The sequence below is a fragment of the Nyctereutes procyonoides genome, unplaced genomic scaffold (assembly GCF_905146905.1).
Source record: "Nyctereutes procyonoides isolate TBG_1078 unplaced genomic scaffold, NYPRO_anot_genome, whole genome shotgun sequence".
Lineage (NCBI taxonomy): Eukaryota > Metazoa > Chordata > Mammalia > Carnivora > Canidae > Nyctereutes > Nyctereutes procyonoides.
In genome coordinates, this window is record NW_026575043.1 from 47,726,710 (window position 1) to 47,750,942 (window position 24,233).

General features: G+C 43.5%; 3 protein-coding genes across 4 annotated transcripts; 2 read left to right on the top strand and 1 right to left on the bottom strand.

Moving 5' to 3' along the window:
* The first annotated feature begins 2,894 nt into the window (after positions 1 to 2,894).
* SRSF9 (serine and arginine rich splicing factor 9) lies at positions 2,895 to 9,603 on the top strand. Its single transcript, XM_055322463.1, has 4 exons — positions 2,895 to 3,213; positions 5,759 to 5,919; positions 7,421 to 7,593; positions 9,115 to 9,603. Exons 1-4 carry the CDS (start codon positions 3,026 to 3,028, stop codon positions 9,256 to 9,258), a joined length of 666 nt encoding a protein of 221 aa, XP_055178438.1. The 5' UTR covers positions 2,895 to 3,025; the 3' UTR covers positions 9,259 to 9,603.
* A 1,071-nt stretch (positions 9,604 to 10,674) lies between these two features.
* Positions 10,675 to 20,530, bottom strand: GATC (glutamyl-tRNA amidotransferase subunit C). 2 transcript variants are annotated; one of them, XM_055322464.1, is made up of 5 exons: positions 20,402 to 20,530; positions 20,150 to 20,322; positions 12,643 to 12,746; positions 11,714 to 11,781; positions 10,675 to 11,087 (listed from the first exon to the last, which is right to left on the bottom strand). In XM_055322464.1, exons 1-5 carry the CDS (start codon positions 20,480 to 20,482, stop codon positions 11,031 to 11,033), a joined length of 483 nt encoding a protein of 160 aa, XP_055178439.1. In that variant the 5' UTR covers positions 20,483 to 20,530; the 3' UTR covers positions 10,675 to 11,030. The 2 variants fall into 2 exon arrangements, with proteins under 2 accessions (XP_055178439.1, XP_055178440.1); XM_055322465.1 differs by lacking the exon at positions 11,714 to 11,781 and having other exon boundaries at positions 20,402 to 20,520.
* Positions 20,531 to 20,541: 11 nt separating this feature from the next.
* TRIAP1 (TP53 regulated inhibitor of apoptosis 1) lies at positions 20,542 to 23,826 on the top strand. The gene is made up of 2 exons (XM_055322467.1): positions 20,542 to 20,725; positions 21,902 to 23,826. The coding sequence occupies exons 1-2, from the start codon at positions 20,579 to 20,581 to the stop codon at positions 21,983 to 21,985; spliced, it is 231 nt and encodes a 76-aa protein (XP_055178442.1). The 5' UTR covers positions 20,542 to 20,578; the 3' UTR covers positions 21,986 to 23,826.
* The last annotated feature ends 407 nt before the right edge of the window (positions 23,827 to 24,233 follow it).

Here is a 24,233-nt window from a genome sequence, read left to right on the forward strand (position 1 = left end):
TTCTCAATGCCTTTGGGATATATAAGCTCCTATAAGGCTTTGTACTTAAGACTCAAGATCATATTTGGCCAGGACACTTTCCTGCTTGACTTCTGGCTAGCAAGGAAAAGCTAAAAGCTTTACATAATCCAGAATACAACAGATGGTTCTGTTTTATTTTAGAAATAATTTATTGTGTTTTATTCCAATTATAAAAGTAGTACATGCTAATTACAGACAATTTGATATATACAGAAAAACATAAATAAAAATATAGAAATCATTTCCACAAGAGATATCTCTACAAACATTTGGAAAGTTATTTTCTATGCTTTTTTTGTTACAAGCAATGAATATATGTACATATATACATTATTTTTGAAGAACCTCCAATATGTACATATGTGTGCATGTATGTGTATTCCCTTGAATAGAACTGGATAATACTACTGAAATGTTTGCTTATTTCCCTTTTTCTTTCCAGAATATAAAAATGGGGATGCCTGGGTGGCTCAGTGGTTGAGCGTCTGCCTTTGGCTCAGGGCATGATCCTGGGGTCCTGGAATTGAGTCCTGCATTCGGCTCCCTGCATGGAGCCTGCTTCTCCCTCTGCCTGTGTCTCTGCTTCTCTCTCTCTCTCTGTCTCTATGAAGAAATAAATAAAATCTTTAAAAAAATAGATAAATAAAAATTGTGTAACATTCAACATTATTATGTTGAACCACTCCATTATTATCAGGGGTTCAATTTTTTTTAATTGAACAGAATGCAATGAACATACATAATTTATTGTAAGGATTTATTTCCTGATGATAAAATTCTCCAAGTAAAATTACTGGACCAAGAGCTATATGTGTATTATCAGGGCCTGATGTATACCATCAATCAACCTTCCAAAAAGGTTATACACTCAGTAGTTAACACGTGGGTGCCTAATTTGTATTTTTTATTTTAAAAGGCTCAGAGGTGGGGAAGCTTGGGTGGCTCAGTGGGTTGAGCCTGAGACTTTTGGTCTCAGCTCAGGTCTTGATCTCAGGATCCTGAGTGCAAGCCCCACCTTAGGCTCCCCCCTGGGCTGGAGTCTACTGTAATAAAAAAGGGCTCAGAGGGGGTATAACTACAAATCAACTACTGTACCTTCAGATTAAATGTTTGGTTTTATTTATTTTAAAAGATTTTATTTAGTTCTTAATGAGAGACACAGTGAGAGGCAGGACCCCATCCCAGGACCCCGGGATCACAACCTGGACCAAAGGCAGATGTTTAACCACTGGGCCACCAAGCGCCCCTAAATGTTTGGTTTTATTCGCTTGCTATTGATAACATTAATGGAGTTTTTAGTTTTTATAAAGTTTATTTATGGGGTGCCTGGGTAACTCAGTGGGTTAAGCATCTGCCCTTGGCTCAGGTCATGATCCTGGAGTCCTGGAGTGAGTCCCTGTGCAGCAGGAAGTCTGCTCCTCCCTCTCTCTCTGCCTCTTCCCTGGCTTGTGCTCTCTCCTCTCTCACTCACTCTCTCAAATAAATAAAATCTTAAAAAAAAAAAAAAAAAAAGGTTTATTTGTTTTAGTAATGACTACGCCAACGTGGAGCCCAAACTCAGAACCCGGAGATGAAGAGTCACAGTGACTGAGCCAACTAGGCAGCCCTAGGGTTTGTTTTCAACAAGTTTCATACCTGCGCCCTAACATTCATTAGAAAAATTTTCAGACATAAAAAAGGTTGAAAGAATGGTACACTGGGCAGCCCAAGTGGCTCAGCGGTTTAGCACCGCCTTCAGCCCAGGGTGTGATCCTGGAATCCCGGGATGGAGTCCCAGGATGGAGTCCCAGGATGGAGTCCCACATCGGCCTCCCTGCATGGAGCCTGCTTCTCCCTCTGCCTGTCTCTGCCCCCCACCACCCATGAATAAATAAATATAATCTTAAAAAAAAAAATGAATGGTACACTGAACACACTGAACGCAAGCACCGTCTAGATTCTACAGTTAACATTCCAGTGTGTTTTCCTTTGCTTACCCGCCGTCCATCAGTCCACAGAGGATTCATTTTTAATATGCAAGCTCTTTTTAGACCTCTATTTTTGTGGCGTCCCCTGAACTATGGGAAGTAAGTGTGAAAGAGTGCCATGGCGGGAGTCTACCAGAGCTCCTCAGAGGCTCGGCCCACAGGCTGGGAGCGCGGCTTCGGGCCCCAATCCTGACCCCACCAGGTGACACCAATATTCTCTCACTTAATACCGGAATCCCACCATCTCTGGTGAGGATTAAAAGCACAAATAATGGGAGGCCTCTGTAGCGACAGCTGAGATAACTGAGACTCTTTTACTCCCTCCTAGTGTCCCCTGAATGTCAAGCCCAAGTCCCCGAGGCCATCTCAGGCCCCTCATACCCAGCTCTTGTCCATCTCAGGCCCTCAGTTCTGAGCAACGGTAAATAAAATGGGGGCAGGGTCGCCCAGAGGGCTACTGACCTGAGTCTGAGGGCCGAGACTGCCCCACCCAGCCCACCGTCCGGGACTCCTTCAGGCCGCAGCGGGGTCAGCCTGCGGCCGGGCCTGGCTCCCTCCCTCCGGCGCCCCGACGCAGAGCGACAGCCCGCGCGGGGTCCTCTCCGCCGCAGCTCGCATCACCTCAGGGAGTGCTCACAAAAGCCTGTGAGGTAGGCAGCGCTACGGAAGCAGAAAACTGAGGCCCAAGAAACTTGAGTCACTTGCCCAAGACCATGAAGCTGGCGAGTGAACTGCTTTCAGGGAATTCCAGGAATCAAGCCTAATACGCCCGACTCCAAGCTCTCCCTTTCTTTGCCCCGGGGCGCGCCCGCACCTACAGGGGGCGCCAGCCTGCGCGCACGCGCAGTCATCGCAGCAGCGTCCCCTTTAAGACGATTCCTTTTTGCTTCCTCCGACCCCTTCGCTTCCGCTCCGCCGTTCCCACAATGCAGTGCGACTGAGCGTCTCTGAGCCCGCGGGGACGCTGCGGGGGGACCCCGGCTGAGGCGGCGGCGGCGACGTGGGCTGCGGCGGGCCCGCGGCGTCGGGCGGTGCGGATGTCGGGCTGGGCGGACGAACGCGGCGGCGAGGGAGACGGGCGCATCTACGTGGGGAACCTTCCGACCGACGTGCGCGAGAAGGACCTGGAAGACCTGTTCTACAAGTACGGCCGCATCCGCGAGATCGAGCTCAAGAACCGGCACGGCCTCGTGCCCTTCGCTTTCGTGCGCTTCGAGGACCCCCGGTGAGGCCCCGCTCCGCCCGCCCGCGGTCTGAGGCCCCAGGCCCCCGCCTTCCCTCCTCCCCCTCCCCTCGAAGGCCTCCCCTCCCCCCTCCGCGCAGACCCCTCAAGGCGCCCCCGGGCGGAGGATGAGGCCTCCTCACCGCAGGCTCAGGCCGTCCTTTGCTCCGTCGTCACTTCCTCTAGGGTTTTTTTTTTTTTTTTTGGGTACTTAAAAACACAAAAGCTGGGCGTTTGGAGGGCCCAGGGCCGCCTAGACGGCGTAGGGGGTGGTGCACATGACCATTCTCTCTCAGAGTGGAGAGGCACCCTTCAGGGGAAGCGGCCCCGGGGCCTCGGAACCTTGGGCCCGAAACCAGTTGGGATAGGACTCCGTGAGGAGAAGTGGCCAGTCGCTCTCCCTGCCCACCCCTCCCCCCAGCCAGAACTCGCCGTTAGGGGGTAACAGACTGTGGGGACGTGGTTGCCTTTGGAAGTCGTAAAGGGTCTCTGTGATGGAACAGATCTCCATCCGCGCGCGCCGCACCCCACAGGGCTACGGCCTCGTCCTTCTGAAAGCACCAGGGATTTGGAAAAGTTTCTAAAATGGTCTGAGGGGGATCTCTGCTTTCACTTAACTCCTCTCATGAGGGAGGCACCGCTAGATGCTTAGGGCCCCAAGCATTTGGAAGCTTCTCGATCCCTAAACTGGCTCAAAGGGGTCTTTGTGATTTTGCAAACTTTGTCCGCCTGATGGCCAGAAAAGGCCTGGGAACTTTAAAAACTGCAGTTGGTCGTTCTTAGAAGCCACCTCATTGGACAGGTTACTCCATTTGGAGTAAATAGAGGGCCCACTCTGTTTTCCAGCATTGACCCAGGGAATGCTTTACCTAGTCTGCACCGGCAGGCTTCACTACAGGGACTGTCCATAGGGTGTCTTGCCTACCTGGTGTGCTGGTATGGGGCAAGGAGGGCATCTGAGGACAGGGAGGTAGGAAGCACTCTGAGGCTTTGAGGACTCTGACAGAGCTCATTCTTAGTGTCTTGTCATTTGTCTCAGAAACGGAAGTAAGCATTTTCACACCTAAACTGGAGAAGGTTGCACCTCTGTAACAGTTTCAGTGTGGCTTTTGAACTGTGTCAAGTATCACTAGCATTTTCAACAACCTATAAAAGAGGTAGTGTTAGCCACATTTTATAAATGAAGAAACTGAGGATTTAGAGTTGCTGATAAAAGAGAATGCTATGAGGGATCAAGGTAGGATTTGAACCCCCTGTACTGCCCTTTAAAACACAAACTTTCTGTATGATACACTACATTGTCATCTCTTCCATAATAGAAAAGCTGTCTTTTGATGTCACTAAATGCCAAATTTCTAGCAAAGCACTGCACACATAGTATCTTATTTAATCCTTACAAATAACCCTGTGAGATAGGCATATTACATTTAAGAGATGTGAAAACTTGATGTATTTACCCAAAGATAGCTACCAGTAAGTAGCTGAAGAGTGATTTGAACTCGTAAATCAGTATTCAAAATCTGCTCTTCAACCCTAGTGGTTCTGCCTCTCCTTCACTTCATTATAAATATAGCCAGGATTGCACTGGTTGTAGTCCTTGTTGCTTTTAACTTTGTGACTAGAATCAGATAAGCAATTATGTGCCTGTGACAACTGAATGATGCTTTCGTTAGTACATCTTTGGCTTTGCTTGTCCATCCAAGCTCTGAGGCCATTCCTTCTCCAGTCCAATACCTGACAATCAGCTTGGTTCTTCTAGAGCCCTAGGGAAGACTGAAAGTAACTTCCTCGAATTATTTACCTCTTTCGACAATACTGTACCTAGAGAGTGGTCTTCACAACTTAGTTTTCCAAATGTCAGCATCATTTCAGCATAAAAGTACCCATGAGAGAGTTCCATATTCCTCATAAAACACAAAGTGTGTCTTTCGAGCCTGGTTTTTTTTTTAATTTTTTAAAATTTTTATTTATTTATGATAGTCACACACACACACACACACACACACAGAGAGAGAGAGGCAGAGACACAGGCAGAGGGAGAAGCAGGCTCCATGCACCAGGAGCCCGACGTGGGATTCGATCCCGGGTCTCCAGGATCTCGCCCTGGGCCAAAGGCAGGCGCTAAACCACTGCGCCACCCAGGGATCCCTGATTTTTTTTTTTAAATGAATTTTATTTTACAGACTTGATGGTACTAGGCTTTGCTAAAGAATATTAAAGGATGAATGTGTGGTGAGCATTTTGATTAACTGCTCACAGGGTTAGAGAAATATACTGGTGAAATCAATCATCTGTCAACAATTTTTTTTTTCCTGAATTAGTCCTCTTATAAGTCATTTGTTTACACTTTTATTAATCATTTCATACCTAGAAAACCTTGTGTGTGATAGCTATAAAGCTTAATTCTAATATCATGAAAGGTCTTCACACGAAAGCAGTAGTACATAAAGATTCTATTTTGTTTTTCTCACTCCAGGTTTCCCTTTTATACTTGTTACTCAGGGCTCTTACTGGTCAGTCAGCACTAACTCCAAACTTTTCTTTGCAGAGATGCTGAAGATGCAATTTATGGGAGGAATGGTTATGATTATGGCCAGTGTCGACTTCGTGTGGAGTTCCCCAGGACTTATGGCAGTCGGGGTGGGTGGCCCCGCGGTGGGAGGAATGGGCCTCCTACAAGAAGATCTGATTTCCGAGTTCTTGTTTCAGGTATGTTCCTTTCGAACTGAATGAACTGATGCATGTAAAATACTCAGCACACAGTCTGGTCTCCAAGAAATGTTAGCTGTTACCCTTCAGTACATGGGACATGTGCGGCTTTCCTTTCAATATCCTGTGCACAGTCTGCAGTCCTGCTATGTTGCCACTGAGGCAGGCATCTTGCAAATGAAATTGCATCAGTCATGCAGCCTTGGTAGAACATAAACTTGCTTCTTATGAAGGAGTTTTCTAGTGTTGAGAGGGAAGATGGTGGCAAAACCCCGTGAGCTAGAATTCTATAGAGATGTTTCCTTTTGGAATATACTCAGTATCAGACTTGCTAGACATTCCAGGAACCAGATTTACTGCCAAGCATTGGATCCTGAAAATGGTCAGATTTAGGTAGTGGCTTTGGAATTATAGAAAAAAGAAAACAAAACAACTTGGAGTTTTAGGGCTTATATTGCAGAATATAGAATGAAATGTCTAATGTTGACAAGCAGTGAAATGCCAAGCTCAGGTTTATGCATCTTTTCAAAAGATTAATTCAGTGGTAAAGACCTGGGGCCTTCTGCACATTGCATGGGCATTTTAGGACCACGATGGATTGAAATGTATTGAGAAACCTGGCACTTTCTTAGATAGGAATGTCACACAGTTAACAGCAGATTCCCTTGGTACTTAACAGTGATCCTCCTCGTATCTGCCTATCTTGTGTCCCTTTGTAATTTTTTAACCCCAGAACTCTATTCCCTCCTTCAGGATGTCATACATATCTTTTTTTCTCTCCATGCTGCTCTGAAATCCTGCTTAGAAAACTATTAGGAAATGGCTGCAGTCCTGAGCTGTGAGCGGTAAACACAGCCTTTGAGAGCAGGAGCACATTTCCCTTTCATGACATCAGGTAGGGTTGTATAATTCCCAACTAGTTGTAGCGTCTGAGTCTTACCTTTTCCCCCATTGTATTGAAGAATGTTGGTGATCTTTTAAAAGGTACTTTGTCTGGTTTGTCAGTCATTCACACCTACAGGAAAACAAACTAGATTTTTGTTGTGTTGTCACCTTCAGCTATGCCTTGGTTCCTTCATTGGATAGTTTCAAAAGTCCCATGTTCTGAGAACCTAGTCAAGCAAGAGATAATTGGTACTGATAAATTTCATAACGGAAAACATTATGAAACCTTCTTGGGAATTTGATATTAAATGTGAAGGATAAAGAAAGGCTGTGAATTCTCACAAATGCTACACCTGTAATGGAGTGGACTCTTTGCTCTGTTGCAAGGACTTGGTCTCTGGAAGATTAGCCTAGGACTAGTGTCTTATAATGGTTTACCACACATACTTTAGTACTCTTGTCTGGTTTTATGCCCTTTATGATTTGTGATTTGTGGATCCTCAGGATCTGAAAGTAGTGATTGATGGAAAAGGGACCCTAGGTATTGCTGGCTCTTAACAGGTCAGTTAACATGGCTGAAGGATATGGCCTCTTCTCTTATGTTGTCTATGCCTAGGACTTCCACCATCAGGCAGCTGGCAGGACCTGAAGGATCATATGCGAGAAGCTGGGGACGTCTGTTATGCAGATGTGCAGAAGGATGGAATGGGGATGGTTGAATATCTCAGAAAAGAAGACATGGAATACGCCCTGCGTAAACTGGATGACACCAAATTCCGCTCTCATGAGGTGGGTTCCCACCTTCTGTTGAGCTTTCACCTAGGCCACTCCATCTGAAGCTGACCTAGCAGAAGTAGCAATAGGCCATGTGTTTACCATTTGATGACCTCACAGTACCATTAAGGATCTATCTTAAATGGACAAAGCCAAGAAATTCATCATGCCTAAACCCTGCAGGGTCATAACAGAGAAGTCTGCAGTCATAGTATTTTTAACCCAGAGAGAATACTGGTGCAGTCTGTCATAATGTGGTGAGCTATTCTGTGATACCATCCCTTTCACAACTGGCTTGATCTGCAATGTACCTCTGTGAACCTAATTATTATGGTTGTCCTTTCTCTGGGTCTAGTCTGAGCCCTTCAACCCAACCTCATCATCTCAGCTCTTCCAGATACCGCTGTTGGGCGAAGAGGTCACTTCATTCTTCCTTTCCCAGAGTAATGCAGGATCCTCTTTGCAACATTAGTCACTTTGGCATTTTCTTGTAATCACCTTATCCTCAGGACTTAATTCTTGATGTCTTTCCTTTGGAGAAGGCAGCTGCTGCTTTAGATCTTTCAGTCTGATTCACATGTTAACTATCCCTTTAATACCGAGACCAGCCAGCAGACCGACTGGACGTTATTTTTTTCTGGTTATCTCGTCCTAACTTACCATGAGGTCTAGATTCATCTGGGGTCCATTTCCTTTTCTAAGGGTTCATATAATTCCTTGATTGTATCGCTTGGAAAGTGCATGGCTTAACAGTACTTTTGCTCAGACTGAATTTGGAGCAGAAACAAAACAGGATCGGGTCCTGTTAAACTGCAAAGTAGGGCCCTCAGTAAGGATAAATACAATTAACTGACTTCACCTAGGGAATTCTGCATCAGACTTCTTTCCTTTTAATATCTTTAGATTCTCTGAGAGTGTTGGCTGAGGGCAAAGGGCCTGAAGAGAGGCCAGCCTGGACATGACTCCTCTGCCATTTAATAATTTCTTAGCTGAGCTATTCTCTGAATGCTGGTTCCTCATTTTGCAAAATAAGAACAATAGCATTGTCTCATAAGACTTGCTGGGAAGCTAACTTAAGATAACTGAGTAACTAACCCAGGTCCTGACACCTGAGAGGTGATGAATACAGGTTAGCTTTTTCCATAGGTAGCCATCCAAAGATGCACATATGCGGTGGCAGGGGATTGCAGTGTATGACCTCTGAGATCCTTTCTAGTTAGTTCTTAGATTCAGGGGTCAGTGGCAATAATTCAGATATGTTACAGTAATGGCTAGTATTTGAGCATTTAATACATGTGAAGTTGCTATTATTGGTATCACCCTGGAAGAGATAAGAGCATTGTTTTCCTCATTCTTGAAATAAGCTGGTAAGCATACCTACCTTATAGCATTATTGTGAGGGTTTAATGAGAACATGATGCCAAACAGTAAGTGCTCAGTACTTAACTATTATTGTTAGGCAGTCGTGTTAAGTTTTAGTGCGCTTTATTTCTCTGGGTCTTATTTTTTCCTTTACTCTTTTTGCTTGAATTTCAGGGTGAAACTTCCTACATCCGAGTTTATCCAGAGAGAAGCACCAGCTATGGCTACTCACGGTCTCGGTCTGGGTCAAGGGGCCGTGACTCTCCATACCAAAGCAGGGGTTCCCCACACTACTTCTCTCCTTTCAGGCCCTACTGAGACAGGTGATGGGAAATTTTTCTTTATTTTTTAGGTGAACTGAGCTGCTTTGTGCTCAGAATCTACATTCCAGATTGATGATTTAGTGTCCTAGGAAATTTTTTTAATTTTTTTTTTAAGGAAATACATAATTTCTACCAGGGCCATATTGGCAGTGAAGCATTTTAAACTGCAGAAATTGTGGTTTTGGTTCAGAAATAAGTTGTATATTTTTCACCCTGGATTATGGGAAAAAAAAAATCAGTGCTGTGTCTTTGTGGGTTGCTCTACTATGGAGATCAGCAGTTACTGTGACTGAGTCGGCCCATTCTGTTTAGAAATATATTTTAAACGTTTAGTAATTGATATGTGTGGTTGTCCTTGATTAAGTTAATAGATTTCACCAAACAGGCACACTGATTAAAAAGAAAAAAAGTCATTGAGTTGTAGCGGCAGCTTGTACCCAATAGGTAAGGAGCAGGAATGGATAACTTTATTTGGGAACAAAGACAGTTGCTATGACAGTAGTTTGAGAATCTCAATCCCAAGAGTCCCGTCAGGGTTATCTTAGAATGCAAAGCCAAGCTTATAAATGAAGCTGCCTTAAAGAAGAGGGAGCATTTAAGATAGGGTAAAGGAATATAAGAATAAAATAGACTGTAAAGTCAGCAGTAGCATAAAGATCATTGGAAGACTCTTAAACAAAACCCACTGTGGCAGTTTGGAGGGGAAAAAAATATGCTTAAATTTTGGTTTTGTCACTTTTACCCCTAAATCTGTTTCACTTATCCTTGGTATTTGAGCTTTCTTAAAACACAAAACAAACCAGAAAACTCTTAGATTCTACTCCATTAGTAATTGTGGCAGGGATGGGGAAGCTACTGTGTTCCAGGCCTGGGGCTTTTTTAAAAAGCCACTTTATTGAATTATGATTAACATGTAAAAAGTTGTACTTATTTTATGTATACGATTTAGTGAGTTTGGGGTTAAGTGTATACCCATGAAAGCATCACCACCATCAAGGCTATAAACATATCCATCACCTCCCAAACTTTCCTCCTTACTTCTTTAAGACTTGTGTTAAGAACATTTAATATAAGATCTACTCTCTTGGCAAATTTTTAGTGTACAACATAGCACTGTTAGCTACCCCAGGGCTGTTTTTGTCATAAGTTCTTTTCAGAAAAACTGTAGCTGTGGCTAGCATCCCTTTTGCATGTAATCATTTTGTGGGATAGTGGATGATTGTAGGTTAGGAGTTGCCAAGCTGTAGAGTCTACTTTGAATACTCTTCAGATATTAGGAGAAAGTTAGCCTTCTGCTGGGAACAAAGTGGGCACCCAGGAACAAATTCGAGTTTGTTTAGTAAAGATACAAGGTTTCTTGGATTGATAGAAATAGCAACTAAAAAGTACAACACAGATTTTCACATAGTGATCAGATGCATTGTCTATAGTTACATCAATAGAAAAATTCATTTAAGTGCAGTTTGGTAGTCTGTTTGGGAAGAGATAAAGAAGGAAAACATCTTACACACTGAACAGTCTGTGAATAAAATACTTGATCCATTTCCTCGGAAAGTAACAATACCTCTTACATCCAGTAGCAGCAGGAACTCATTGCCTTGTTTTGGCTAGATATTTCCCAATTCTGTCTTCAGAGAGTTAGTTATTAAAAAATACTTAACAGTTTTTTTCAGGTGACTGAAGAAAGTGGGCATATTCCTGTTCACAGTAATAAAAATACTATCTTTGGGCTTTCACATGTTCACAGGGTACCCCTTCCCAAAATAGCTACTCAGTTGTATGAAAAAGGCTCTTGCTCATCCTGCTCTGGCAAAGAGATATTACCTGTTTGAAAACAGTAACAAAAAAGAATGTTATAGCTGAGCCTGCTTTCCAACTGGTTCTACTGAGCTAACTTATCACTTGGTTTGTCATGAAAAATAAGCAATGCAAGTAAGTATAGTTAAAGTATAGTTATTGTTTTTCCGACTTACCTGGAAGAATAACAGTTGTGAGTGAAGCCTAATAAATGCACACTTTTCAATAAGGAGCAGACACAGTTATATGCATATAGGAGTGGAAGGAAAGACTAATGATTATGAATTCACTTTGTCTCCAGAAGCAAAGTCTGACATAGAATTCTTTTTGAGAAATAGCATATGTGATCAATGGATATGTCTGCTAAAATAGCGACAACTGTCAGACTCTGAGAGATTATAAAATCTTTTTATCTCTTTCACGGTTAATTTGAGGTGCTTTAGTGAATCAGAAGCATGATTAAGAGTTGAGTGCACAATTTTTAAGCTTTCTTTCCCATCCTTGCTTCAAGCAAAGCTTTCCTTTAATTGGCTGGTCTTGATCAAAGAGGTAACCCCTGAGCCGAGGGGCTCATGTTTGTTTCCAAGGCTAGTTAAAATGGTTTTCTGAGGTGATCTCCTGAACCTGAAGGTGGTACTTGGAAAACCACCTACCTGAGTGCTCAAGCTAGTCCCATTCCCAAATATCCAGAAGGGTCCAGCAGTTTGGAAAACACATCTATCTGCAGAGGCAATAAACAGTTCAACCCACCCAAGATTCTGGATTTTAGTATTAGCCCAGAGTTACTTTTAAGTTTTCATTTAAAATAGTCACAGTAAATTTTAAAGATGCAAATCTCAACACCAAGGTTTTAAGCTGATGGCTCACAGGATGCATCTGGCTTGCAGGTATGTTTTATTTACATGGTATTTTATTTTTTTAAAAATCTTTGAATTAGTTCCCATACTTAAAATTTGGAAATACCATATGCACATAAAAATGCCAGATGTCCAGGTTCTCAGGGAGAATGGGCTCATATTACTGCCTGGCACTGAATGAGCAGCAGTGAGTACTAATTGCCCCTTTAGGCAGAGCTCGAGCTCAGGATTTGGTACACTATACATTCCTCCCCACCCTGGTCCTGTTTTGCTCATTCCTATTACAGACTGGTTCCTAAAGGTGAGTGTGACCCTTTGACTCTACTGCCACCACCTTACTTTTTTTTTTTTTCCACTTAATATATGTGGGTTTTTTTCATTCCACTTTTATTGAGATAATTGACATGCAACATTAAGTTGTACAGACTTAATATATATAGCAAAATGATCGCCAGAACAAGATTAGTTAACATCCATCATCTCAAATACAGTTTTTTCCTTGTGATAAGAACTTTTAAGATTACCTCTGAGCACCTTTCAAATACAGAATACAGTATTAACTATAGTCATTCTGCTATACATTGAAGTTTGTAAATTTTGACCACCTTCACCTAATTCACACATTATACATCTTAAAGTACTTTCATGTTGCAAATTTGGACCTATACTTTATATTCTTGGTTCACTTAGGTACAGTCTATTAAACTACTTTGGGCAACACATACCTGGGGGTGCCACAAAATATTCCTCCACAACTCGATGGGCATTTTGTAGTAGTTCTTCAGCACAGTTGCCTTCTACCACATTGTCAGATCTCAAATACAGACATCTACAAAACCAGAAGCTCAAGGTTACCTTCAGAAAACAAGCTTCTGGGGCATTGGGTGGAGAGGGTCAAGAATGAGAGAAAATGAGTTATAGTCACTGCTCAATGATGGAGGAGCTATGGTCAGCAGTTGACCAAATAATCTCCATAGATTCTCAACCACTCAGGTAAGTGGTAATTATTCCTCAGGACCAATATGTTCAATAAATATTTTTGCATGATTACAATGGGTAAGCTGCTTCTGGAGGAGACAGGTAAGGCAATTACAGCACAATGTGTTAAGTCTAACAGGTAAGCGAAGCTTGCCAAGGGAGTAAGAAGGGGCACCTAAACCAGCCTGGATGAGGAATAGGTATTTAAAATAAGTGGTGTCATTGCTAAAGGGTGGGCAAGAAACCTCTGGATTGGGATGGGAAATGGACTTCCAGCAGGTGAAGAAACTTGCTCAAGAGTGGTTATAAATGACTTAAGGATATTAGGTCCTCAGTGTCAGGACTGGAATTAGCACAGTTTCATACCCCTAAGATGAGCTGTTTTTTCACTGCAGCCATTTTTGTGGACATGGAGGGCCTGCCCTTGACAGCTCAAGAATCTTCCATTCTTCTCTGGGCTTAGTGGCTTCATTAAAGCGTCCAGATGGTGAATTAGTGAAACCAAACAGGAGTTGAACATAACCTATGGGGCTTCACTGCTATTTCAAGGTTTAAAAGTGCATGGCAATATGTCAGAGCCTGCTTCCAGATATATGGGCTGAAAAATAAGCAGTCTGCTCAGTCACTGATAGGGGAGCAGCCAAGGTCTTTCTGCTTTGAGCTAGACATAGACTGAGGGCTTAACTAACAGGACAGAAGGGCAAGGACGTGACATGAACATCCAGGCAAAGGCTGCAGAGGGTTAAGTTGTCATGATGATTCTTTTAGGAAAGGACTAGTTCTGTTTCTTTTGTGGCACCCACCCTAGGGCTAGACACAATAAGCACTCATGGTATGGACTGTAGAAAACTGCAGTCAGTTCCAGGACCTGGCACTGTCTTTTAACTCTGGCCTTGAACAAGTATGGATCATTCCAGACCTTGACTTCCTTGCCAAAAAAGTGAAGGTTGTGCTTGATTTTTTTTTAAACAATATGGGAGCTTATGAAAACTTGGAGAACAAAATAAAAATCATCTGTAAAGGTGACCATTGGACCTTCTGGAGTTTATATTTCTGCTGGGCGGTCTAACAAAATGGCTAACACTTGGGCTCCTGAGTCACAGGTGAATTCAAATCTTGGTGCCACACATGGCACTGTGCAAATTATCCTCTCCATGTATCTGTTTCCTTATTTGTGGACTGCTTCATAGAACTTCTGGGAATGTTAAAGAACTGATAATCCAGGGCCTATATTCTCACTGCAATAAGAGGTGGGTGCTAAATAGCACCTGCTCCTTTCAGAAAGTTAGTGCACCTGGGCACAGCTCAGTTCCCACTCCTCATTCAGAGTATACCTACGCACTTAACCTGCTGTCATGAACTTCCTGCCTAGTCCCTACATAGTGGAGGCTGCTCATAGTTCCTGGGCTCTTAGAGTTTGATGAAGTGAGACTCTACTACCACCAACAGGTGTTTAAAAGGTACTGCTTCCTCACAGTAGATGTAATAGCAGTTGATTTATTCACTCATTTGATAATCAGATTTCCTATATAAGTAATGTTTCCAGAAGAAATTCCTTTAAATACCACACATTTTCACTTAATTGCTGTTTATGATGGAGCTGTTTCCAGAAGAAACCCACACCTTCCTATTTTTTTTTTAATTTTTATTTATTTATGATAGTCACAGAGAGAGAGAGAGAGAGGCAGAGACATAGGCAGAGGGAGAAGCAGGCTCCATGCACCGGGAACCCGATTCGATTCCGGGTCTCCAGGATCTTGCCCTGGGCCAAAGGCAGGCGCCAAACCACTGCGCCACCCAGGGATCCCCACCTTCCTATTTTCATAATCATAGGCTATTGAACCCAGGGTCTCTGAGGGTGAACATCAGTGGTTCACTTGGAAAATTGCTTAACTCAGAATCACGCAAAAAAAAAAAAACTCCAAACAGGACCAGATGAACCCCTTAGGTGCTGATCAATTACACTGAACCTCACCTCATCTTTCACAGAGTTCTACAAGAGAATTTGGCTCAAATACTATAGGACACCCATTCTGATAATAAATCAACTATGGGCTAATATTAATTATGTACTATCCTGGAAAGTACTGAAAAAAAAATCACTTGAGTTTTTATGTGTTCTGGTTCAGATGAAAATTCCTGGTTGAGGAAGGCTTCTGTGAACTAGGAATCCCTGTCCTCTAAAGCTAACAAAGCACTTTAACCAGTAACTGCAGGAAATTCTAATAAAAAGCAATTTAATGGAGAGCATTGTGGCAGCACTAGAGAAGTGCTTATTGACCCTTGGACTGACCAGATAGGACAGCTCTGCTGCTGGTGTCGGGCTGCCAGGAGTCCTTTCTCTGGGCACCACTCTATTTCTATCTACAAGCTTCTTCCCTCCCTCCTAATGAATTTCTAGTTTTATGCAGACTGGAATGAGAGTTAAGAGGCTAAGAATTTTTGGTTCAGGGGCACCTGGGTGGCTCAGTGGTTCAGCGTCTGTCGTTGGCTCAGGTCATGATCCTGGGATCAGAGTCCCACATCAGGTTCCCCACAAGGAGACTGCTTCTCTCTCTTCCTCTATCTGTGTCTCTTATGAATAAATAAAATCTTTTTTTTTAATAAAACCTTTTTTTAAAAAAAGATGATTTGGTTCATATAAGATTTTTTATTTATTTATTTTTTATTTATGATAGTCACACAGAGAGGGAGAGAGAGGCAGAGACACAGGCAGAGGGAGAAGCAGGCTCCATGCATCGGGAGCCCAACGTGGGATTCGATCCCGGGTCGCCAGGATCGCGCCCTGGGCCAAAGGCAGGCGCTAAACCGCTGCGCCACCCAGGGATCCCCTCGTATAAGATTCTGAAGGACACCCTAAATACTGAAATATTTGGCCATAGGTCCTCATCTGAGTCAGAGTTGAAATGGGAGAAAATAAAGGTTCTAGGGTTAACTTTTTTTTTTTTTTAAGATTTTATTTATTCATAGAGACAGAGGGAGAGAGGGGCAGAGACACAGGCAGAGGGAGAAGCAGGCTCCATACAGGAAGCCCGACGTGAGACTCGATCCCGGGTCTCCAGGATCACATCCGGCTGCAGGCGGCGCTAAACCGCTGCGCCACCAGGGCTGCCCTAGGGTTGATTTTTACACAGCATATCTAGAACAGTATTTGTGGGACTCCTAGGTGGCTCAGCGGTTGGGCATCTATCTTTGGCTCAGGGCCTGATCTCGGAGACCCGAATCGAGTCCCACCCACATGAGGCTTCCTGCATGGAGCCTGCTTCTCCCTCTTCCTGTGTCTCTGCCTCTCTTTCTCTTGTGTCTCTCTGAATAAGTAAAATATATATATTTCAAGTTCTGGGTTCCTTAACTACACCTGTGAAACTTTGGGGCATATTAGATAAACTTTCTGAGCCTCAGTTTCATTTATAAAGGAGATACTAGGGCAGCCCCAGTGGCTCAGCGGTTTAGCGCTGCCTTCAGCCCAGGGTGTGGTCCTGGAGACCGAGGATCGAGTCCCACGTCAGGTTCCTTGCATGGAATGGAGCCTAAATAAATAAAATCTTTTAAAAAATAAAAAAAATAATAATAATAAAGGAGATACTAGTATTTACCTTCCAGAGTTGTATGTGATAATTGAGACAATGCATATAAAATCTTAGCACCTGACACTAAGGGCACTAAATGGTTTTTTAGCTAAAACCAACAGGGTTTTAATGGGCCAAGAGATTTCTAATAGCCAGTCAGTGCTTTTACATCTAGTGTGGCCTAAAATGGTTTAACACTTGTCTTAACTGGGTTCCATTTCAAACATTAGTGAGGCAATATGTTAATAAAAAAACAACAGTCCTGGGATGCCTGGGTAGCTCAGCAGTAGAGCATCTGCCTTTGGCTCAGGGCGTGATCCCAGGTCCAGGGATCGAGTACCACATGGGGCTCCCTGTGAGGTGCCTGCTTCTCCCTCTATGTTTCTCTCATGAATAAATAAAATATTTTTAAAAACAACAGTCCTGTAAGTGCTACATCTCTAAAATGGAATAGTTAACTCAAACTGTTTTCCAAGTTTATGGGAAGACTGCAGATCACTGAATATGAAGTCACTATTCCAGCTACCAAATCCAAATCCCTCTTCATCTTTTTCAAACTCTTCTCTGAGCAATAGTGGAGTTCCTTTATGGCTTCCCTCTACGTGATCTCGGAAATTGTCTCCTCTTTGTGCTTCTATTCCCTCCTTTCCCAAGGATACTAATAAAGAACATTCAATGGGGTGCCTGGGTGGCACAGTTGGTTAAGCATCGGACTTTGATTTTGGCTCAGGTGGTGATCTCACAGTTGTGAGATTGAGCCCCACACTGGGCTCTACACTCAGTGTGCAGTCTGCTTGAGACTCTTACTACTACTTGCTCCGCCCTCCCTTCTCTCTCTCCCTAATAAGTAGTATCTTTAAAGAACATTCAACAAACATTTACTGAGTGCTCAGTGTTAGATACTGAGAATATAATGAGTAATAACAGACAGTATTGCTCCCTGGAATTTGGATGAGCAGTAAGAGAGGGGGAGAGTCAAATATTACTCAAATATGGTGGAGCTTTTTTTTTTTTTTTTTTTTAGATTTTATTTATTCATGAAAGAGAGAGGCAGAAACACAGGCAGAGGGAGAAGCAGGCTCCCTCTAGGGAGCCCAATGCAGGACTCGATCCCACAACCCCTGGATCATGACCAGAGCTAAAGGCAGATGCTAAACCATTGAGCCACCCAGGTGGAGCTTTTGTCTTCATCCTAAAGAACACTGGAGAGGTACCAAAGAGCTTGGGTAGGAGATGACCTCAGATTTCTATTTTGAAGTGCTATGTAATTTTGAGAAACTGTTGGACTTCTGTAGATCTGAGCATCAGATTACAAAATAAAGAATATAAAGGAACCAAAGACTGGAGGTGAGGATGGGAGGCTAGCAAGCACTTTACAAAGAGGTTATGATTACAGATAGGTCTGGCTCTCCTTATTGGTGCTAATGGCAGCTAATCTCTTTTGTTCCCATCTATACCATCTATATTGAGTTTTTTTTTTTTTTTTTTTAAGTAGGTTCCATGCCCAGCATGGAGCCCACTGGGGCTCAAACTCATACCCCATGATCAAAAACTGAGCTAAAGGGATCCCTGGGTGGCTCAGCGGTTTGGCGCCTGCCTTTGGCCCAGGGTGTGATCCTGGGGTCCCAGGATTGAGTCCCACGTCGGGCTCCCTGCATGGGGCCCTCTGCCTGTGTCTCTGCCTCTCTCTCTCTCTCTATGTCTATCATGAATAAATAAATAAAATCTTAAAAAAAAAAAAAAAACCTGAGCTAAAGTCAAGAGTTGGACACCTGACTAAGCCACGCAGGTTCCCCAAGAATGTTTTTTAATCCTATCAAGGGGGCACATGGGTGGATCGGTTGAACCTCTCTGACTCTTGGTTTTCAGCTCAGGTTATGATCTTGTGGTCCTGGGAATAAGCCCCAAATCAGGCTCCCTCTTGAGTGGGAAGTCAGCTTGTTCCCTTCTCTCTCTGTTCCTCCCCACACCATGCCATGTGCCACACTCTAAAATAAATAAATCTTTTTTAAAATACCCCACCAAGGAAAGGGTAAGACAGGGGCATCTGGGTGGCTCGGTGGTTGAGCATCTGCCTTTGGCTCAGGTCGTGATCCCAGGGTCCTGGAATCAAGTTCCACATTGGGCTGCCCGTGAGGAGTATGTTTCTCTCTGCCTCTCTCCGTGTCTCTCATGAATGAATACATAAAATCTTAAAAAAAAAGGGGGGGGGGTTGGACAGAGCTGTAGACTGCTGGTCTTATGAAGTACATACCCATCCTTCCCAAGAAACTGTAGTCCCCAAACAGCAAACACTCTGCTTTTCAAAAAAAGAGCATTTTCTTTAAAAATGTATTAAGATTTGGCAAAAATTGGTAGAAGTGGGGAGAGGCTGCACCCTTTTAGTATAACATTCACAAACTACTTTGTCAAAGACCTGCCCCTCCCTATCGCACTACACCACCTCACTTCTTGTGTTATTACTCTGGTCCTTTAGGTATTTGTGTTTTGCCCCTCAGTATAAAGTGTAAAGTAAGAACTTCCCTCTGCATTCCACTTTCTCTAAAATTAATCATTGTTAACAGTTTCTTGCATGCTCTGAGGGAACAAAACTTAATGCATACACCAGAATATATCAAATAGATTATGTATTAAAGTATTGTTGGGGCAGTCCGGGTGGCTCAGCAGTTTAGCGCTACCTTTGGCCCAGGGGGTGATCCTGGACACCCGGGATTGAGTCCCACATTGGGCTCCCTGCATGGAGCCTGCTTCTCCCTCTGCCTGTGTCTCTGCCTCTCTCTCTCTCTCTCTCTCTGTGTCTCATGAACAAATAAATAAAATCTTTTTTAAAAATTGTCAAATACGATGTATTTAACCATGAAGAACACTTAAACTGTTTCTGTTTGGGGGGTTATATTTTTTTAAATTAATTTAAGTAAACTTTACCCCAAGTGGGGCTCCAAATCATACCCTGGAGATCACTGCATGCTCTACCAACTGAAGTTGCTCCTTCTTGGGAGTGTTTTGTTGTTTTTTGTTTTGTATTATAAACAAAGCCCTGAACACCTGTGCATACATCTTAATGTACTTTTACATATGTTTCCATAGGGAACCACTAGGTCAGAAAATATGTATAAGCCATATTTTGAGACAGGAATCCAACGAGCAAGTCAAACATAAGCACAAGAGACAAATCAACAAAAATAAGAAATGGAAGAAAATCCAACAGGATCAAGAGCGGTGACTGTTAAGGGAGAGGATATTTGGAGGAGAAGCCTTCCAGAGGAGATGAACTAAGACCTGACAAGGAAACAGGCTGTCCAAGAAAAGAGGAATAGCAAACGCAAAGATCCTAGAAGAAACAAATTGGGCACGTTGGAGAAACAGTAACGAAGCTAATGTGGCTGGAGTAAAAGAGCAGTATGTCTAATGGAAGGTAGGGACTCTGTAAAGTAGGGCCTCAAAAGCGATGGTTATGGTTCCTCATCATACTGGGAGGCCTCGAGGACTTCAAACGGGAGTGATAGGATCCAAAATGAACAAAAGAAAGCATGAAACCACTTAACCCGTGGGGTGACCGTGGCAAGTTCGTGCATCTCGCTAAAGCTCTTTTCGCTTCTGTGAATAGACACTAATAATCGCCACCTCAAATGCCTGCGAAGGCGCCACCGGCAAAGCTTCGGGGCGCGCAGCCGCGAGTATTTACCTGTCCTCCAGTACAGATTCCATGGGCTCCACCCCACCCGTGTCCACGGCGCGGAGCCGGTCGGCAAAGGCGATGGCTTTCTCCAGCCGTGCCACGGCCTCTTGGCTGCCAAAGTCCACAAGCGCCAGACGCTCCAGGTGCTCGATCACCTGGGCCGAGACCCGGCCGTTACCCTGGGGGGAATGAGGTGGAGAATGAGGGTATCGAGTCCTGACTTGCTTCGCCACCCGCTTAAACGCCCCCGGCCTTTACCTGAGGATCTGCCTTGGAGGTGAAACCCCGGCGCCAGGCCACCCAGGACCGAAGGCCAAACCTCACCGCCCGCGCCCACATTTCTCTCTTCGGTCGCCGTAGGGCGTCCTCACGTAAAGCCGAGGGACGCACTTTTGAGTGACGACATCAAAGTGCGCCGCTACTGCCTCCGCCGCCATGAATAGCGTAGGGGAGGCCTGCACCGACATGAAGCGCGAGTACGACCAGTGCTTCAATCGCTGGTTTGCAGAGAAGTTCCTTAAAGGGGACGGCTCCGGAGACCCGTGCACCGACCTCTTCAAGCGCTATCAGCAGTGTGTTCAGGTGAGCCCTTAGGTGGCCAGGGCCCTTTCGTCTCCATCCCCTGGCTCCTGGTTCTCGCTGCGGTGTCCCCGGCCACACGCGCAGTACCTGGCGGTAGTTGGGGTGGGAAGGATTTGAAGAAAAGCCTCAGTGAGGGCAGTGGCGGGGGCTTTCTCCCCACCATCAGCACTAAGGCCAGCCGGTATCCCTCTGAATGACAAATGTTCTTACAGTGCTTTACATTTTACGGAGCACAGGAACATCCTTTGGTTCATTTGGTGCTCAAACTCATTAAGTGGGCATAGTTGTTCATATTTTTATACATGGAACGTTTATGCCCCCAAATAGGAAGTGATTAGTTCAAGTTCACCAGAATCATTTCCTTGATTTTTGAGGTGGTGCACTGTTCCACTATTGTTGGGGGGGGGGGGGAGCAGGGTGTTGGCCTGAGCTGTTAGACCTGAGGGTCTCATTTTGTTGTAATTCCTTTGTCCTGTTCTCTCTCTCAACCCGCTAGGAAATTTTCATTCCAGCTCAATGAATGTGAAACTGCTTTGGATTTTAAGAACCGCACTGAGCACAGCACTCCCAATTAGTTAACTTAAAACATCTTCAGGGTCATTACAAGTTGGTATCTGTATACCATTTACAGATAGGAAAGTGAGACTTGCTCAGGTTCACTTAGCCAGAAAGTCCTGGAACTCAGGTTTGAATTTGTGTCTGTCATAACAGTGGAAAACTTTAAATTCCACGTATGAAACATGGACGACTCATCACAATTCCTTTTTTTTTTTTTAAGATTTTATTTATTTATTTGGCAGAGAGAGAGAGAGAGAGAGCGCCTGCACACAAGCAGGGGGAGCAACAGAGGGAGAAGGAGAAGCAGGCTCCCCACTGAGCAGGGAGCCCAATGTGGGGCTCGATCCCAGGACCCTGAGATCATGACCTAAGCTGAAGGCAGACGCATAACTGACTGAGCCATCCAGGAGCCCCTCATCACAATTCCTTTCCAATCTCTTCTTTGGCCTTACATTTAATTTCTCTGTAATGGTACTCGGGTTAAAAAGAGTACAAGTGTTGAATCATGGTTGGGTGGCCTTTTGGTGTGATCTGATTTACTTCTGTACCATCATATTTACAAAGTTTGGTCCTCAGGCTTCGTATAGATCTGTATCATGTGTTTTCTTCTCCCGTCAGAAAGCAATAAAGGAGAAGGAGATTCCCATTGAAGGACTGGAATTCATGGGCCATGGCAAAGAAAAGCCTGAAAGCTCTTCTTGAACTTGTCACCTTGAAAATAGACTCCTCCAATCAGGAAATTGAGGACACTGGATCTCATCAATTAAGGCCGTGAAAATAGCCATTGATTTGATGAGGAGTTTAGGAGGGAGTTTTCTTTTCTCCTTGATTTCCTCTCACTTGTAAAAGATGATGAACCATCACTCTTTGCTTTGAGATGATTTCTCACTCGTGCTGTGGCATCTTGCAGGAACCTCACCTGCTAAAACTGAATAATTTCTTGGGATTATGGTTGCAATATTTGGTCTAGGATCAGCTTTAAATATCCTTTGTATGTAAATACTGATAAACCTGTCAGGATGTTCAGGGTTGCCTGACCTCTTGAGTTTGCTTCAAAGGACATTAGGTAGATTGTACTAGGGTTATTATTATTCATGGAAGCAACTGGTTAGGATCTCTCTTCTCTCAGGGAGCCAAGACTCTGAAAAGGGATTCCAGAACAACGGTTTTAAACCGGGGAACGGTTTTATTTAACAACTTTTAAGATTGCTGGTGGACTGGGTTAGCCAAGAGGAAGACAGCCTTAAGAGTTCCTTGCCTTAAGAAAAGGTGTCAGATTTCTGATTAAGGTGTGAAAGCTTGGAGAATGTTGCAGTACACACACCATTTCAGAGCTCATAGTATAGTTTAGGAATTAAGATCCTTGGCCTAAATTGCAGAGATTTGCTGTTCCCAGCTTTCAGCCCAAGTCAATTAATTAGATCTACCTATATTACCATAAAACTGCTAAAATGCTGCATCTGGTTAAATGGGACAAGAGTTTGTTTTATCTGCTTTGTGTACCCACCCTGCCCTCCAATGTCTGTAATCATGAAGACGGAATAAATTGTAACATTTAGTTTCATTATTTGCCCCTGGAGAGCTCTGCACTTTACAGAACAAGTATTACACTGTAACCCTATATATCCCATATATTGCGGGGGGGGGGGGGGGTGTTATAATTTAAAGGTGAAGAAAAAGTGAAGATTTATCTAAGGTAAATAGTGTGCTAAAACAATTAGAAACATCATTGATTTCTAAAATTTATTCCTAGAGCAAGCGACGTAAATAATATGCTTCTATAACTGCACAAAAGATGTCAGGATCAGGTGAGCATTTTACACACTTTGGAAAGTTAGGTAGTCACCAAAATTGCAGGTCTTGAATAATTTGGTTCAATGCTATCCACCCAATATGGTATAAAACAATTTACAGAAGGTGGAAATTGTATTATCCTCTCTCCTGTGGTTAGATCACAAAATGGTAAAGATGGCAGGGATCCTTTTTTTCTCTTACTATAAAAGGCTTTCACACCCTGTTTCCATATGTCTCACCTTTGTGGTACTAGTTTACTGTATGTACTATGCAATACCAAAACCTGGTAGCTTCTTGAATCTTAGTATAAAACCAGTTGAGCTTCAAGAATAAAACACTCCAAGCCAACCATGTTCTTTCATTGTAATTACTACTGAAGGAGTAATTTTTTCTGATTGTTCTTTTTCTTAAGGAGAGGGAGAGAAGAGAATCTTAAAAGCAGGCTTCACATAGCATGGAGTCCAGTGCAGGGCTCAATCTCACAAATCTTAGATCATGACCTGAGCTGCAATCAAGAGTTGGACGCTTAACCTACTGAGCCACCCAGGAGCCCAATTGTTCTTTGTTCTATTTTGACTTCATCCTGCCCATAAAGTGACTCCAACTATCTCAGCTACTTCAAGATTAATTTTGAAGAGAAATTAAGTGCTCTTTTAAGGGTGATTTTGTTACTATTACTATTGTTTCTCCCTAATTCTTAATGCTACAGGAAGGTTTTAAATCCAGAAACAAATAAAGCTAATGCTATATGGAGTGTGTCATACTGCCTTTATTTCTCCAAGAGTTCCTAATCCTTTCACCCTTCAGGGTGCTGAGAGAAGACCCCAAGATGAGAACTTGACACTTTTGGAGACAATTACCTGACTATAGGGAGTATTCTTCAGCAAATGCTGGTAGAATGGGACAAGAGAAAGCTAGGACACAGAGAAAGTACTTCCTCTGGAGAATCAAAGATCCCCTTTTCTGTAAATTGCACATATTCTACTGGCAGCCACTCAATATCTTTGCCATCCAAAGTCTGTCAGGACCCAATCTTGATACTTAAATTAGCTCCACTTATGGTCCCTTTGCTTTACCCACCCTGCCCCCAGACATAAGAAACCAAGGACAAGCCTATTATAAACAATGTTATCCAGAGGCCTGTATGCAGCAGCCA

Excerpts from the sequence above, each read along its gene's own strand:
- TRIAP1 (XM_055322467.1), top strand. The coding sequence starts at position 20,579 with ATGAATAGCGTAGGGGAGGCCTGCACCGACATGAAGCGCGAGTACGAC. Across the intron at positions 20,726-21,901 it reads GCTATCAGCAGTGTGTTCAG|AAAGCAATAAAGGAGAAGGA; the intron begins GTGAGCCCTTAG and ends TTCTCCCGTCAG.
- SRSF9 (XM_055322463.1), top strand. The coding sequence starts at position 3,026 with ATGTCGGGCTGGGCGGACGAACGCGGCGGCGAGGGAGACGGGCGCATC. Across the intron at positions 3,214-5,758 it reads GTGCGCTTCGAGGACCCCCG|AGATGCTGAAGATGCAATTT; the intron begins GTGAGGCCCCGC and ends TTTTCTTTGCAG. Across the intron at positions 7,594-9,114 it reads CCAAATTCCGCTCTCATGAG|GGTGAAACTTCCTACATCCG; the intron begins GTGGGTTCCCAC and ends CTTGAATTTCAG.
- GATC (XM_055322464.1), bottom strand. The coding sequence starts at position 20,482 with ATGTGGGCGCGGGCGGTGAGGTTTGGCCTTCGGTCCTGGGTGGCCTGG. Across the intron at positions 20,323-20,401 it reads CCTCCAAGGCAGATCCTCAG|GGTAACGGCCGGGTCTCGGC; the intron begins GTAAAGGCCGGG and ends CATTCCCCCCAG. Across the intron at positions 11,088-11,713 it reads GGACTAGCTTGAGCACTCAG|GTAATATCTCTTTGCCAGAG; the intron begins GTAGGTGGTTTT and ends GTTTTCAAACAG.